At 40.8% G+C, this 18323-nt stretch overlaps 1 protein-coding gene across 1 annotated transcript; it reads right to left on the bottom strand.

The window, feature by feature from the left end:
• Nucleotides 1–16901: 16901 nt before the first annotated feature.
• On the bottom strand, nt 16902–17315 carry LOC123074820 (chaperone protein dnaJ 11, chloroplastic-like). Its single transcript, XM_044497561.1, has one exon. It carries the CDS (start codon nt 17313–17315, stop codon nt 16902–16904), a length of 414 nt encoding a protein of 137 aa, XP_044353496.1.
• Nucleotides 17316–18323: the final 1008 nt, after the last annotated feature.

Raw genomic sequence — 18323 nt, 5'->3', positions numbered from 1 at the left:
TCAATTCTGCAAATGTGATGTTCAATTCTTCAGGCTGCAATTTTGTACTGTCTTCCATGTGAGAAATAAATCGAATTTATCTTTACAAAATTGTGGGTGCATTCTGTTATTGTATACCATGTGAGGAATAAATTGAATTTGGCTGTAGTAAATACATTAAACAAATACAATTGGTACAATTGGCTGTAGTTAACTGTTTGGTTAACTGTCTGATCTTCTATTAGGAGTATGTTATATTGTGCAATGTGGTGCTCAGTTAATGTTTGGTTCATTTGTTGTGGTGTTTAGTTAACTGCTTGGTTCAATTCTGCAATGCAATGTCCAATTGTCGTGGGTAGAATTTTGTATTGTTGTGCATGTGAGGAATAAATCGAATTTGGCTGCACTTAATACATGAGAAACATATACAAGTGCTATGTTTCCTAGTTCTTAATCATGCTTGGTTTGGGTAAATGGGTTTTCCGTGTGGCTTGAATTAATCTGATGAATCTGCAATGTGCTTATTTTTCATCAACATATTTTACTGATAGGATGCGAACCCTTACTTAACCTGATGATTAACTACCTTATATGTGTTGCAGGGAAACAATGGGAAGCACTGAGGTTTACAATCGAGGTTAGCACGTGCATGGTCCGTTGTCTAATAGCACATTATTGTGCAATTGCAGGAACCATTCTAATATTTAGGTTTTTAACAATTTGGTCTTGCACATGTTGGTCCTGCTGTCAGAGGTTTTGACCCACTGTTCGACCCTTTTTGCATATGGGGAAATGAGTTGTCCATGAATATCAATCAAATCAAGAAACTCAAAAAGATTGTTAGGATAAAGAAATTAGCGACGAAAAACAACAAGATCTTTGTCTGCACAATGAAGAAGACATCAATTCACTACAAGATGGTACTAACTATTATACCTTGCCTTTTTTTATTCCTTTGCCCCATTTCCAATATAGAGAAGATATTTATGCACATCCTTGTTTTCAGGCCTTTCCAAAGCAGTTCACTGATGATTACCTCTCAAACCACCTCTATGGTCAGGAGGCGAGAAAGGTTTTCATACAACACCCACGGTTCAATATTGAAGTGTTCCTGAAGAGGACGAAGGACGGACGTTTAATCATCCACAGGCACTGGTCTAAAGTTGCAAAGACCTTCAACATGAATGAAGGTTCAATATTCGCCTTCCACTTCAGCAGTTTTCCAGATGAGATGCATCTATCTATATACCGTCTATGATGCTAATTTCGAAAGGTTCTACATGTTGCATGTGGAACTTGCTGCTCATGCAGTCGTGTAATGGGGTAGCTGACTGCTGAAGCTATATCATGTTGTACTCTGATGTATTTCAATTATGAAATTCTGCTTCCTTAATATGGAAATGAAATATATTGTGTGCTTAATATGAATGTCAATTAGATTAATAAATGGATTATGAATAACAGGCAATTAGCCTGCTAATGGCGAATTTTCCTGCTAATTGGGTTTTGCTATTGCAAACGGTTGTTGAAAAAATACCGTGGGCGATGACCTCAGGCAACGCACACAGTTTCTAGGAATAAACCGTGTTGGATCAATGAACAATCACACACGACTTTCTCTTGAAAACTGTTTGCATTAGGCCACCTTGAGCAAACATTTACCACATCAAAACTGTGTGTGATGGACAGCCTTTGCGACACAGTTTCTTCTACGGACCGTGTGTGATACATTCAATAACACAAATGATTTAACGGGAAAAACTGTGTGTGATGTATTTGTGAACGGAAATGTTTTCCTTGGGGCGACTGTGTGGGATGTACATACGAACGGAAACGTTTAGCGGGGACTGACTGTGTGGGATGTACTTCCGACCGGAAACAATTTCGCCGTTATAATTGTATTTTTTAGCTCTACTGTACGTATTTCTGCATTTGAGCGCTCGCCGGTCGCATACGACCTTATTTTGCCGAGTGTGTGTGCCAGGAGGGCATATCCCTGACGGTTTCTGGGTCGTGTGGGAAGGACCCCCCTATCGCCCACACTCACTAGGCGACGGTTCCAAATGCCGTCGCGGAAAGGGGTTAAAAACCGTTTGTATAGGACCGATGCGTACCAGTGGGTGGTAAATTCTTAACATTCTCAGCTTTAATTCCTTTTTCCTTCATGCTTTTCTTTGCCTCTTGCATATCTTCAGGACTGAGATATAAGATACTCCGCTTCTTCGGAGTGGGTTTAGGCGGTAGTCCAGGAAGAGTCCAATCATCAGAATTCTTTAATGTATTCTTCAATAATTCCTCAGCTTGTTCAATAGTCTGTTCCCTCAAAACACAACCAGCACAACTATCTAGGAAGTCCCTAGAAGCATCGGTTACTCCATTATAGAATATATCAAGTATTTCATTTTTCTTAAGTGATGATCAGGCAAAGCATTAAGCAATTGGAGAATCCTCCCCCAATCTTGTGGGAGACTCTCTTCTTCAATTTGTGCAAAGTTCAATATTTCCTGTAAGGCAGCTTGTTTCTTATGAGCAGGAAAATATTTTTCAGAGAACTAGTAAATCATATCCTGGGGACTACGCACACAACCAGGAGCAAGAGCGTTGTACTATGTCTTAGCATCACCCTTTAATGAGAACGGGAATAATTTGAGAATATAGTAGTAGCGAATTTTCTCATCATGAGCAAAAGGGTGGCTATGGCATTTAATTTAGTAAGATGTGCCACTATAGTTTCAGTTTCATAACCATGAAAAGGATCAGATTCAACCAAAGTAATTAACTCTGGGTCGACAGAGAATTCATAATCCTTACCGGTAACAAAGATAGGTGAAGTAGCAAACTTAGGATCACATTTCATTCTAGCATTCAAAGATTTTTCTTTCAGTTTGCATAGTAATTTCTTGAGATCATTTCTATCATTGCAAGCAAGAAAGTCTCTAGCTATCTCCTCATCCATAACATAACCTTCAAGTATCTTAGGCAATTTAAATCTAGGAGATCTAGGTCTAATAGGTGTTTCATAATTCTCAGTTTCAAAGACTTCATCAGTTTCAGTAATTTCATCAGTTTTAGCATGCTCAATATCTTTAGCTCTAGTAATTTGTTCATCAAGAAATTCACCTAGTGGCACACCATCATCAAGCAAGGTACTAGCATCATCATAAGTATCATTCATAGCGGAAGTAGCATCATCAATAACTTGCGACATATCAGGATTAATAGCATGTGGTGGAGTTGCAAGTTTACTCAAAATAGAAGGTGAATCAAGTGCAGAGCTAGATGGCAGTTCCTTACCTCCCCTCGTCTTAGAGGGAAAAATCTTGGTTTTGGTATCCTTCAGATTCTTTATAGTGATAAATAGATATAAATCCTAGGTGACTCAACAAATATAGCTATGCTCCCACGTAACAGCGCCAGAAAAAGGTTTTAATAACCCACAAGTGTAGGGAATCGCAATAGTTTTCGAGGGTAGAGTATTCAACCCAAATTTATAGATTCGACACAAGGGTAGCCAAAGAATATTTGTAAGTATTAGCAGTTGAGTTGTCAATTCAACCACACCTGGAGATTAAATATCTGCAACAAGATAATCAGTAGCACGGTAATATGATAGTTTTGACAGTAGTGGTAACAGTAACGGTAACAGTAACAGTGGTAGAAATAATTTTGTAATAGTTGTAACAGCAGCAACAGCAAAAGTAACTTAGCAAGAATCAATATGTGGAATAGGCATTGGATTGCTGAATTCGTTGGATTATATTCATCATATAACAGTCATAACCTAGGGCGATACAAAACTAGCTCAAGTTCATAAATATAATGTAGGCATGTATTCCGTAAATAGTCATACGTTCTTATGGAAAAGAACTTGCATGACATCTTTTGTCCTACCCTCCCGTGGCACCAGGGTCCATAAGGAAACTAAGGGATATTAAAGCCTCCTTTTAATAGAGAACCGGAACAAAGCATTAACACATAGTGAATACATGAACTCCTCAAACTACGGTCATCACCGGAAAGTATCCCAGTTATTGTCACCCCGGGATTTACGGATCGTAGCACATAGCAGGTGCATATGACTAGCAAGATCGGATCAACAACATAGATATAATGGTGATAACATAAATGATTCAGATCTAAAATCATCGCACTCGGGCCCTAGTGACAAGCATTAAGCATGGTTGTCGGCGTGGAAGCACGATCACCTACTGGGTAGGGGTGCCCATTTGTGGTCTGGCATGGGGGGACGGTCGTGTTGCACAAAGAGCAGAAGCGGTGGGGGACAGCATGGCGATGGATGATACATCTCCAACGTATCTATAATTTTGATTGTTCCATGCTATTATATTATCCATCTAGGATGTTTTATATGTATTTATATGCTATTTTATATGATTTTTGGGACTAACCTATTAACCTAGAGCCCACTGCCAGTTTCTGTTTTTCCTTGTTTTTCAGTTTTACAGAAAAGGAATACCAAACGGAGTCCAATTGACATGCCAATTTTTGTGGATTTTTATGGACCAAAAGAAGCCCCCGGAGTAAAAGAGTTGGGCCAGAAGAGTCCCGAGCCGTCCACGAGGGTGGAGGGCGTGCCCTACCCCCCTGGCGTGTCCCCCTATCTCGTGGACGACTCGGAGACCCCCCTGACGTGAGACCGACGCCAAAAATTCCTATAAATACAGAAACCCCCAGAAATAAACCTAGATCGGGAGTTCCGCCGCCGCAAGCCTTTGTAGTCACCAAAAACCAATCGGGACCCTGTTCCAGCACCCTGCCGAAGGGGGGATCCGTCACCGGTGGCCATCTTCATCATCCTGGCGCTCTCCATGACGAGGAGGGAGTAGTTCACCCTCGGGGCTGAGGGTATGTACCAGTAGCTATGTGTTTGATCTCTCTCTCTCTCTCGTGTTGTTGATTTGGCACGATCTTGATGTACCGCGAGCTTTGCTATTATAGTTGGATCTTATGATGTTTGTCCCCCTCTACTCTCTTGTAATGGATTGAGTTTCCCTTTGAAGTTATCTTATCAGATTGAGTCTTTAAGGATTTGAGAACATTTGATGTATGTCTTGCATGTGCTTATCTGTGGTGACAATGGGATATTCACGTGATCTACTTGATGTATGTTTTGGTGATCAACTTGCGGGTTCAGTGACCTTGTGAACTTATGCATAGGGGTTGGCACACGTTTTCGTCTTGACTCTCCGGTAGAAACTTTGGGGCACTCTTTGAAGTTCTTTGTGTTGGTTGAATAGATGAATCTAAGATTGTGTGCTGCATATCGTATAATCATACCCACGGATACTTGAGGTGACATTGGAGTATCTAGGTGACATTAGGGTTTTGGTTGATTTGTGTCTTAAGGTGTTATTCGAGTACAAACTCTAGGATAGATCGAACAGAAAGAATAGCTTCGTGTTATTTTACTATGGACTCTTGAATAGATCGATCCGAAAGGATAACTTTGAGGTGGTTTCGTACCCTAAAATAATCTCTTCGTTTGTTCTCCGCTATTAGTGACTTTGGAGTGACTCTTTTTTGCACGTTGAGGGATTTTTATATGATCCAATTATGTTATTATTGTTGATAGAACTTGCACTAGTGAAAGTATGAACCCTAGGCCTCGTTTCGAAGCATTGCAATACCGTTTGTGCTCACTTTTATCATTATTTACCTTGTTGTTTTTATATTTTCAGATTACAAAAACCTATATATACCATCCATATTGCACTTGTATCACCATCTTTTCGCCGAACTAGTGCACCTATACAATTTACCATTGTATTGGGTGTGTTGGGGACACAAGAGACTCTTTGTTATTTGGTTGCAGGGTTGTTTGAGAGAGACCATCTTCATCCTACGCCTCCCACGGATTGATAAATCTTAGGTCATCCACTTGAGGGAAATTTGCTACTGTCCTACAAACCTCTGCACTTGGAGGCCCAACCATGTCTACAAGAAGAAGGTTGTGTAGTAGACATCAAGCTCTTTTCTGGCGCTGTTGCCGGGGAGGCCAGGTAAGCGGCACTAACACCCCATCAACTAAGCTCGTTTCTGGCGCCGTTGTCGGGGAGGTTAGTGGTTGAAGGTATATCTTTAGATCTTGCAATCGAGTCTTTTAGTTTCTTGTTTTATCACTAGTTTAGTTTATAAAAGAAAACTAAAAAATGGAATTGAGGGTGCCTCATATGCTTCATCTTTTTAATATCTTTCGTGAAAATGATGGAAAGGAAAATTGTGCTCAAGTGTTAGAAGAAGAATGCATTAAAATGTTTGGCACTAAATATTTGAATGATGAGCATGATTGCAATGTTGTTAGTATGAATTCTATGAATATCCATGATGCTAATGTTATGCAAAGCCACAAGCTTGGGGATGCTATGTTTGATGAAGATGATATTTTTTGTCCCCCAAAGTTTTGATGAGCAAATTTACTATGATGAAAGCATGCCTCCTATCTATGATGATTATTGTGATGACATGTATGCTATAAAGAATAATGATAACCATGAAACTTGTCATCTTGATCTTAATTTTCAATCACATGATAATTATTTTGTTGAGTTTGCTCCCACCACTATTCATGAGAATAAATTTGCTTATGTGGAGTGTAATAAAAATTCTATGCTTGTAGATCATGAAAATAACGCTTTATGTGATGGTTATATTGTTGAATTCATTCATGATTCTACTGAAAATTATTATGAGGGAGGAATATATGCTTGTAGGAATTGCAATAGTATCAAGTTTCCTCTCTATGTGCTTAAAATCTTGAAGTTATGCTTGTTTTGCTTTCCTATGCTAGTTGATTCTTGTTCCCATAAATTGTTTGCTCACAAAATCCCTATGCATAGGAAGTGGGTTAGACTTAAATGTGCTAGTCATATTCTTCATGATGCTCTCTTTATGTTTCAATTCTTATCTTTTATGTGAGCATCATTGAAATCATCATGCCTAGCTAGGGGCGTCAAACGTTAGCGCTTATTGGGAGGCAACCCAATTTTATTTTTGTTCTTTGCCTTTTGCTCCTGTTTAGTAATAAATAATCTATCTAGCCTCTGGTTAGATGTGGTTTTATGTTTTAATTAGTGTTTCTGCCAAGTAGAACCAATAGGATCTTCTTGGGTGATAGTTGTTTGATCTTGCTGAAAAAGACAGAAACTTTGTGCTCACTAAAATAATTGTTAAAATTCACCAGAACGTGATAAAATGCTAATTATTTTTGCAGAAGATCAATATACAAATTATCCAGGTTTTACTAGTTTTTCAGAATTTTTGGAGTTCCGGAAGTATTCGAACAAATCAGATTGCTACAGACTGTTCTGTTTTTGACAGATTCTGTTTTCTATATGTTGTTTGCTTATTTTGATGAATCTATGAGTAGTATCGGAGGGTATGAACCATAGGGAAGTTTGAATACAGTAGATATTACACCAATATGAATTTAGAATGAGTTCACAACAGTACCAAAAGTGGTGATTTATTTTCTGATAGTAACGGAGCTTACGAGTTTTCTGTTGAGTTTTGTGTTGTAAAGTTTTCAAGTTTTGGGTAAAGATTTGATGGACTATGAAATAAGGAGTGGCAAGATCCTAAGCTTGGGGATGCCCAAGGCACCCCAAGGTAATATTCAAGGACAACCAAGAGCCTAAGCTTGGGGATGCCCCGGAAGGCATCCCCTCTTTCGTCTTCGTTCATCGGTAACCTTACTTGGTGCTATATTTTTATTCACCACATTATATGTGTTTTGCTTGGAGCGTCATTTTATTTTATTTTATTTTGCTTGCTGTTTGAATAATATCCCAAGATCTGAAATTCTTAAATGTTAGAGAGTCTTTACATAGTTACATAGTTATTCAACTACTCATTGATCTTCACTTATATCTTTCGGAGTAGTTTGTCGTTTGCTCTAGTGCTTCACTTATATCTTTTATAGCACGACGGTAGTTTTATTTTGAAGAAATAGGTGAACTCTCATGCTTCACGTATATTATTTTGAGAGTCTTTAGAATAGCATGGTAATTTGCTTTGGTTATAAATTTAGTCCCAATATGATAGGCATCCAAGAGGGATATAACAAAAACGTTCATAATAAGTGCATTGAATACTAAGAGAAGTTTGATGCTTGATGATTGTTTTGAGACATGAAGATGGTGATATTAGAGTCATGCTAGTAGATTAATTTTGAATTTGAGAAATACTTGTGTTGAGGTTTGCAAGTCCCGTAGCATGCACGTATGGTAACCGTTGTGTAACAAATTTGAAGCATGAGGTGTTTCTTTGATTGTCTTCCTTATGAGTGGCGGTCGGGGACGAGCGATGGTCTTTTCCTACCAATCTATCCCCCTAGGAGCATGCGCGTAGTGCTTGGTTTTGATGACTTGTAGATTTTTGCAATAAATATGTGAGTTCTTTATGAGTAATGTTGAGTCCATGGATTATACGCACTCTCACCCTTCCACCATTGCTAGCCTCTCTAGTACCGCGCAACTTTCGCCAGTACCGTAAACCCACCTTATATCTTCCTCAAAACAGCCACCACATACCTACCTATTATGGCATTTCCATAGCCATTCCGAGATACATTGCCATGCAACTTTCCACCGTTCCGTTTATTATGACACGCTTCATTATTTTCATATTGCCTTGCATGATCATGTAGTGGACATCGTATTTGTGGCAAAGCCACCATTCATAATTTTTCATACATGTCACTCTTGATTCACTGCATATCCCGGTACACCGCCGGAGGCATTCATATAGAGTCATATTTTGTTCTAAGTATCGAGTTGTAATTCTTGAGTTGTAAGTAAATAAAAGTGTGATGATCTTCACTATTAGAGCATTGTCCCATGTGAGGAAATAAAAAAAGAGAAAGGCCAAAAAAAGGAGAAGGCCCAAAAAAACAAAAAAATGAGAGAAAAAGAGAGAAGGGACAATGCTACTATCCTTTTACAACACTTGTGCTTCAAAGTAGCACCATGATCTTCATGATAGAGAGTCTCCTATTTTGTCACTTTCATATACTAGTGGGAACTTTCGTTATAGAACTTGGCTTGTATATTCCAATAATGGGCTTCCTCAAAATGCCCTAGGTCTTCGTGAGCAAGCAAGTTGGATGCACACCCACTTAGTTTCTTTTGTTGAGCTTTCATACATTTATAGCTCTACTGCATCCGTTGCATGTCAATCCCTACTCACTCACATTGATATCTGTTGATGGGCATCTCCATAGCTCATTGATACACCTAGTTGATGTGAGACTATCTTCTCCTTTTTGTCTTCTCCACAACCACCATTCTATTCCACCTATAGTGCTATGTCCATGGCTCACGCTCATGTATTGCGTGAAGATTGAAAAAGTTTGAGAGCATCAAAAGTATGAAACAATTGCTTGGCTTGTCATCGGGGTTGTGCATGATTTAAATATTTTGTGTGATGAAGATAGAACATAGCCAGACTATATGATTTTGTAGGGATAGCTTTCTTTGGCCATGTTATTTTGAGAAGACATGATTACTTTGTTAGTATGCTTGAAGTATTATTATTTTTATGTCAATATTAAACTTTTGTCATGAATCTTATGGATGTGAATATTCTTGCCACAATAAAGAGAATTACATGGATAAATATGTAGGTAGCATTCCACATCAAAAATTCTGTTTTTATCATTTACCTACTCGAGGACGAGCAGGAATTAAGTTTGGGGATGCTGATACGTCTCCAACGTATCTATAATTTTTGATTGTTCCATGCTATTATATTATCTATCTAGGATGTTTTATGTGCATTTATATGCTATTTTATGTGATTTTTGAGACTAACCTATTAACCTAGAGCCCAGTTCGAGTTTATGTTTTTTCCTTGTTTTTGAGTTTTACAGAAAAGGAATACCAAACGGAGTCCAATTGACCTGCCAATTTTTGTGGATTTTTTATGGACCAAAAGAAGCCCCCGGAGTAAAAGTAAGGATGGCAATGGGTAGGGTATGGGCGGGGTAGAGCAATACCATACCCATACCCATATAGTCAGTGGGTACAAAATTCTAGCCATACCCATACCCATGGGTATGAAACTTTACCCATACCCGATGGGTACCCGTACCCATTGGGTACCCAGCAGGTAGAACAAATATATAGTACACAAACTGTTCACAATTTTACACTCAATGGTAGCACATTTGACACAAAAATTAATTATCTCAGCTCAATAACAACGCAGATGAGTACATGATCACTCTCAAAATATAAAAATCACAACATACTCATAAGTCAATAGGAGTAGACGAGTCACGTGACAAATTAATTACTAATTGACGACAAGTTAACATTAGTTCACAAGTGAGCAGGGTATGGGTATACCCGCGGGTACAAGGCTGTACACGTACCCTACCCATGACTTAACGGGTAGGGTATGGGTACTACCCATGGGTACAAAAGTCTGCCCATACCCTACCCATGTGGGTACGGTACCCGTGGGTACCCGTACCCGTGGGTAAAATTGCCATCCTTAAGTAAAAGAGTTGGGCCAGAAGAGTCCCGAGCCGTCCACGAGGGTGGAGGGCGTGCCCTACCCCCCATGGGCGTGTCCCCCTATCTCGTGGACGACTCGGAGACCCCCCTGACGTGAGACCGCCGCCAAAAATTCCTATAAATACAGAAACCCCCAGAAATAAACCTAGATCAGGAGTTCCGCCGCTGCAAGCCTCTGTAGCCACCAAAAACCAATCGGGACCCTGTTCCAGCACCCTGCCGTTGGGGGGATCCATCACCGGTGGCCATCTTCATCATCCCGGCGCTCTCCATGATGAGGCGGAGTAGTTCACCCTCGGGGCTGAGGGTATGTACCAATAGCTATGTGTTTGATCTCTCTCTCTCTATCTATCTCTCTATCTCTCTTTCGTGTTCTTGATTTGGCACGATCTTGATGTACCGCGAGCTTTACTATTATAGTTGGATCTTATGATGTTTCTCCCCCTCTACTCTCTTGTAATGGATTGAGTTTTCCCTTTGAAGTTATCTTATCAGATTGAGTCTTTAAGGATGTGAGAACACTTGTTGTATGTCTTGCATGTGCTTATATGTGGTGACAATGGGATATTCACGTGATCTACTTGATGTATGTTTTGGTGATGAACTTGCAGGTTCAGTGACCTTGTGAACTTATGCATAGGGGTTGGCACACGTTTTCGTCTTGACTCTCCGGTAGAAACTTTGGGGCACTCTTTGAAGTTCTTTGTGTTGGTTGAATAGATGAATCTGAGATTGTGTGATGCATATCGTATAATCATACCCACGGATACTTGAGGTGGCATTGGAGTATCTAGGTGACATTAGGGTTTTGGTTGATTTGTGTCTTAAGGTGTTATTCTAGTACGAACTCTAGGATAGATCGAACGGAAAGAATAGCTTCGTGTTATTTTACTACGGACTCTTGCATAGATCGATCAGAAAGGATAACTTTGAGGTGGTTTCGTACCCTACAATAATCTCTTCGTTTGTTCTCCGCTATTAGTGACTTTGGAGTGACTCTTTGTTGCACGTTGAGGGATTGTTATATGATCCAATTATGTTATTATTGTTGAGAGAACTTGCACTAGTGAAAGTATGAACCCTAGGCCTCGTTTCGAAGCATTGCAATACCGTTTGTGCTCACTTTTATCATTAGTTACCTTCCTGTTTTTATATTTTCAGATTACAAAAACCTATATCTACCATCCATATTGCACTTGTATCACCATCTCTTCGCCGAACTAGTGCACCTATACAATTTACCATTGTATTGGGTGTGTTGGGGACACAAGAGACTCTTTGTTATTTGGTTGCAGGGTTGTTTGAGAGAGACCATCTTCATCCTACGCCTCCCACAGATTGATAAAACTTAGGTCATTCACTTGAGGGAAATTTGCTACTGTCCTACAAACCTCTGCACTTGGAGGCCCAACAATGTCTACAAGAAGAAGGTTGTGTAGTAGACATCAATGGATGATACGTCTCCAATGTATCTATAATTTTTTATTGTCCCATGCTGTTATATTATCATTCTTGGATGTTTTATAATCATTTTATAGTCATTTTATATCAATTTTTTGGTACTAACCTATTGACATAGTGTCAAGTGCCAGTTGCTGTTTTTTGCATGTTTTTTACATCGCAGGAAATCAATACCAAACGGAGTCCAAACGCAGCGAAACTTTTTATGGACCAGAAGACATCCAGTGGGCCGGAGAAGCGCTTAGGGGTGCTCTGAGGGGAGCACAACCCACCAGGGCGCGCCTGGAGGCCCACGCGTGCCCTGGTGGGTTGTGCCCACCTCGGGTGCCTCCCGAACCGCCTCTTTATTCTATGAATACCCCAATATTCCAGAAACCCTAGGGGAGTCGACGAAAATCAATTCCAGCCGCCGCAAGTTCCAGAACCACCAGATCCAATCTAGACACCATCACGGAGGGGTTCATCATGTCCATTGGTGCCTCTACGATGATGCGCGAGTAATTCCTTGTAGACCTACGGGTCCGTAGTTAGTAGCTAGATGTCTTCCTCTCTCTCTCTCTCTCTCTCTTTCTCTCTTTTGATTCTCAATACAATGGTCTATTGGAGATCCATTTGATGTAACTCTTTTTGCGGTGTGTTTGTTGGGATCCGATGAACTTTGAGTTTATGATCAGATCTATTTTTTTATCCATGAAAGTTATTGGAGTCTTCTTTGATCTCTTATATGCATGATTTCTTATAGCCTTATATTTCTTATCCGATATTTGGGTTTTGTTTGGCCAACTTGATCTATTTATCTTGCAATTGGAAGAGGTGCTTTGTAATGGGTTCGATCTTACGGTGCTTGATCCTAGTGATAAAAAGGGAACCGACACGTATGTGTCGTTGCTATTAAGGATAACAAGATGGGGACTATTTCTACATAAATAGATCTTGTCTACATCATCTGATCGTTTTTATTGCATTACTCCGTTTCTCCATGAACTTAATACACTAGATGCATGCTGGATAGCGGTCGACGTGTGGAGTCACAGTAGTAGATGCAGGCAGGAGTCGGTCTACTAATCTTGGATGTGATGCCTATATAATGATCATTGCCTGGATATCGTCATGATTATTTGAAGTTCTATCAATTTCCCAACAGTAATTTGTTCACTCATCGTTTGCTATCTTTCTCGAGAGAAACCACTAGTGAAATCTACGGCCCCCGGGTCTCTTTCTTATTATATTTGCCTTTGCGATCTATTTTCCTTTACTTTTATTATAGAATATTAAACCAAAAATACAAAAATACCTTGATGCACTTTATTTTATTTTTGATCTGTTTATCCAATCTATTACAACTTTACCCCGTCCGTTTGCCAAATTCTGGCACCGTTACCCGAAAGGGATTGACAACCCCTTTAACACGTCGGGTTGCGAGTATTTGTTATTTGTGTGCAGGTGATGTTTACATAGTGTTGCTTGGTTCTCCTACTGGTTCGATAACCTTGATCACATCACTGAGGGAAATACATACCGTTCTCTGTGATAACCCACAAGTATAGGGGATCAATTGTAGCCTCTTTCGATAAGTAAGAGTGTCGAACCCAACGAGGAGCTAAAGGTAGAACAAATATTCCCTCAAGTTCTATCGACCACCGATACAACTCTACGCACGCTTAACGTTCGCTTTACCTAAAACAAGTATGAAACTAGAAGTACTTTGTAGGTGTTGTTGGATAGGTTTGCAAGAATACAAAGAGCACGTAAATAAGAACTAGGGGCTGTTTAGATGAAGACACAATAATGTTAGTATAGCTAGTGTGGAAAAGTGGTGGTAGGAGTTGCGAAATTGTCCCTAAGCAATTGACTACTTTACTAGACCGATAGCAAGTTTTATGTGGGAGAGGCCACTGCTAGCATGTCATCCCTGACTTGGAATTCTATGCACTTATGATTGGAACTATTAGCAAGCATCCGCAACTACTAACATTCATTAAGGTAAAACCCAACCATAGCATTAAGATATATTGGTCCCCCTTCAATCCCGTACGCATCAATTTCTATGCTAGGTTGAAGCTTCTGTCACTCTTGCCCTCCAATAAATAGTCCTATCAATATACAACTAACCCTATGGTGTGATCAACGCGCACGCTCATATGATGGGCACCAAAGGATAGCAACATAACCACAAGCAAATTAAATCAATCATAGTAATTCACCAATTACCGATAGGACAACGAAAATCTACTCAGACATCATAGGATGGCAACACATCATTGGATAATAATATGAAGCATAAAGCACCATGTTCAAGTAGAGGGTACATCGGGTTGCGGGAGAGTGGACCGCTGTAGATAGAGGGGGGAGGTGATGGAGATGTTGGTGAAGATGGCGTAGGTGTTGGTGAAGATCGCGGTGATGATGATGGCCCCGGCGGCGTTCCGGCGCCACCGGAAGAGAGGGGGAGAGAGCCCCCCTTCTTCTTATTCTTCCTCTTCTTCTTCCTTGACCTTCTCCCTAGATGGGAGAATGGTTTCCCCTCTGGTCCATGGTCTCCATGGCGTGGGAGGGGCGAGAGCCCCTTCGAGATTGGATATGTCTGTCTCTGTTTCTGCGCTCTGGATTCTGCCCTTTCACCGTTTCTTTTATAACCGGAGATCCGTAACTCCGATTGGGCTGAATTTTGGACACGGTCTTTATCCGAAAATTAGCTTTCTTGCGGCGAAAGAAGGGCTCCAACCGCCTTACAGGGTGTCCACGAGGGTCTAGGGCGCGCCTGACCCCCTGGGGTGCGCCCCCTGCCTCGTGGCCCCCTCGGGCATCGTATCGCGTTGATTCTTCTTCCCAAAAATCACAGATATTCCAAAAACAAATATCCGTCAGTTTTTATCCCGTTTGGGCTCCGTTTGATATGGATTTTCTGCGAAACAAAAAACATGCAACAAACAGGAACTGGCACTTGGCACTGGATCAATATGTTAGTCCCAAAAATAGTATAAAAAGTTGCCAAAAGTATATGAAAGTTGTAGAATATTGGCATGGAACAATAAAAAATTATAGATACAACGGAGACGTATCAGCATCCCCAAGCTTAATTCCTGCTCGTCCTCGATTAGGTAAATGATAAAAAAGATAATTTTTGATGTGGAATGCTACCTAGCATAATCTTGATCACATAATCTAATCATGGCATGAATATTAAGACACGAGTGATTCAAAGCTATAGTCTATCATTTGACATTAAGACAATAATACTTCAAGCATACTAATAAAGCAATCATGTCTTTTCGAAATAACATGGCCAAAGAAAGTTATCCCTACAAAATCATATAGTCTGGCTATGCTCCATCTTCACCACACAAAGCATTCAAATCATGCACAAAAGTTAGAGTATTAAATAAATGGAATATTCCAGTAGGAGCAACCGAACCATCTTCTCGTCGTCCTTCCATTCTTCTGACCAAAAAAATAGCTCTTGGTCATTAGAATCCAGCCGGAGTTCGAAATCGGAGATAAGAATTGAATCAATTTCAGGCACTTCCCTCAAGCCGAAACCGGAACAGGAAACTTGTAACTTCTAGCCGAGAAGGATAAGAGAGGTTTGTCTTGCCCGATGACAAGCCGAGCAATTGGTTCATACTTTTTAACGTGCTTCAGCCTTTTCAACCCTCACGCAATACATGAGCGCAAGCCATGGACATAGCACTATGGGTGGAATAGAATATGACGATGGAGGTTGTGTGGAGAAGACAAAAAAGGAGAAAGTCTCACATCGACGCGGCTAATCAACGGGCTATGGAGATGCCCATCAATTGATGTCAATGTGAGGAGTATGGATTGCCATGCAACTGATGCACTAAGAGCTATAAGTGTATGAAAGCTCAAACTGGAAACTAAGTGGGTGTGCATCCAACTTGCTTGCTCATGAAGACCTCGGGCATTTGAGGAAGCCCATCATCGGAATATACAAGCCAAGTTCTATAATGAAAATTCCCACTAGTATATAAAAGTGATAACTCAAGAGACTCTCTATATGAAGAACATGGTGCTACTTTGAAGCACAAGTGTGGTAAAAGGATAGTAACATTGCCCCTTTTTCTTTTTTTCTTTTTTTGCGGGCTTCTTTGGCCCCCTTTCTTCTTTGGCCTCCCCCCTTTTTTTGGGGGCAATGCTCTAATAATGATGATCATCACACTTTTATTTACTTACAACTCAATATTACAACTCGATACTAGAACAAAGATATGACTCTATATGAATGCCTCCGGCGGTGTACCGGGATGTGCAATGATCTAGCCTAGCAATGACATAAAAAAACAGACAAGCCATGAAAACATCATGCTAGCTATCTTACGATCATGCAAAGCAATATGACAATAAATGCTCAAGTCATGTATATGATGATGATGGAAGTTGCATGGCAATATATCTCAGAATGGCTATGGAAATGCCATGGTAGGTAGGTATGGTGGCTGTTTTGAGGAAGATATAATGAGGCTTATGTGTGATAGAGCGTATCGTATCACGGGGTTTGGATGTACCGGCGAAGTTTGCACCAACTCTCGAGGTGAGGAAGGGCAATGCACAGTACCGAAGAGGCTAGCAATGATGGAAGGGTGAGAGTGCGTATAATCCATGGACTCACATTAGTCATAAAGAACTCGTATACTTATTGCAGAAGTTTATTAGCCCTCGAAGCAAAGTACTGCTACGCATGTCCCTAGGGGGATAGATTGGTAGGAAAAGACCATCGCTCGTCCCCGACCGCCACTCATAAGGAAGACAATCAATAAATACCTCATGCTCCAACTTCGTTACATAACGGTTCACCATACGTGCATGCTACAGGAATCACAAACTTCAACACAAGTATTTCTACAATCCACAACTACCCACTAGCATGGATCTAATATCACCATCTTTATATCGCCTGTCCTACCATCACTGGTCGGTCTCCCACGTCCTCCGCCGGAACGCCGGCCCGGCCGCGGCCGCCCGCTGCATCATCATCCCCGCGGCACGGCAGGTGACGTGCCGGTCGTAGCGAGCGCGCTCGTCGGGATCGGCGAGCGTGGCGTAGGCAGCGTGCAGCCGGATGAACCCCTCGTCGCCGCCACCTCCGACGGCGTCAGGGTGCACTTCCCTGGCAAGGCGCCGGTAGGCGGCCTTGATCTCGCCCTTGCTGCTCCCGGCGCCCAGCCCGAGCACCTCGTAGTGCGTCCTACCTGTGGCCACCGCCGCCGGTGCCGCCATCGTCGCGGACGCACGCGCCACCACACACCGCCGAGCCCCTGCCACCTGCCCAGGGCGAGCCGACCACATCACCACCGAAGATGATGTCGCGAACGTAGCCATGAATTCCTTGACACAAAGCAGAGTATTTCTTTGTTGCACTGTTGTTCGTCCTCGTTGAGGAGAGAGCTGAGACTCCGGTGGATTTATAAGGGCTTGCAAACCTCAACACAAGCATGTCTTAAATTCACAATTACACACTAGCATGAATCTAATATCACCATCTTTATATCGCAAAACTATTGCAAGGAATCAAACATATCATATTCAGTGATCTACAAGTTTTATGTAGGATTTTATGACTAACCATGTGAATGACCAGTTCCTGTCATCTCTCTAAATAGATATAAGTGAAGCAAGAGAGTTTAATTCTTTCTACAAAAGATATGCCCACACTCTAACAAATATAAGTGAAGCAAAAGAGCATTCTAAAAATGGCGGTTTTCTATGTGAAGAGAAACAGGCAATCCAAACTTCAAATGATATAAGCAAAGCACATGAAGCATTCTATAAAGTCATACTCAAAAGATATAAGTGAAGTGCAAAGAGCATTCTATAAATCAACCAAGGACTATCTCATACCAGCATGGTGCATAAAAGAAAAGTGAAAACTAAATGCAAAAGACGCTCCAAGATTTGCACATATCGCATAAACGAAACGAATCCGAAAACATACCGATACTTGTTGAAGAAAGATGGGATGCCTTCCGGGGCATCCCTAAGCTTAGATGCTTGAGTCTCCTTGAATATTTACTTGGGGTGCCTTGGGCATCCCCAAGCTTGAGCTCTTGCCTCTCTTCCTTCTCCTCACATCGAGACCTCCTCGATCTTCGAACACTTCATCCACACAAAACTCAATAGAAAACTCGGTAAGATCCGTTAGTATAATAAAGAAAATCACTACTCTAAGTACTGTTGAAAACCAATTCATATTTTGTTTTTGCATTGTAGCTACTGTAATATAACTTTTCCATGGCTTAATCCACTGATATAAATCGATAGTTTCATCAAAACAAGCAAACTATGCATCAAAAATAGAATATGTCTTAAACAGGACAGTCTGTAATAATA

The sequence above is a fragment of the Triticum aestivum genome, chromosome 3D, assembly GCF_018294505.1.
Source record: "Triticum aestivum cultivar Chinese Spring chromosome 3D, IWGSC CS RefSeq v2.1, whole genome shotgun sequence".
NCBI classification, from domain to species: Eukaryota; Viridiplantae; Streptophyta; class Magnoliopsida; order Poales; family Poaceae; genus Triticum; species Triticum aestivum.
Note: the sequence above shows the minus strand (reverse complement) of the source record. Positions and strands in the feature narration are given on the sequence as shown.

Bases quoted from the DNA above. Each gene is read 5' to 3' on its own strand.
- LOC123074820 (XM_044497561.1), bottom strand. From the start codon at position 17,315: ATGGCTACGTTCGCGACATCATCTTCGGTGGTGATGTGGTCGGCTCGC.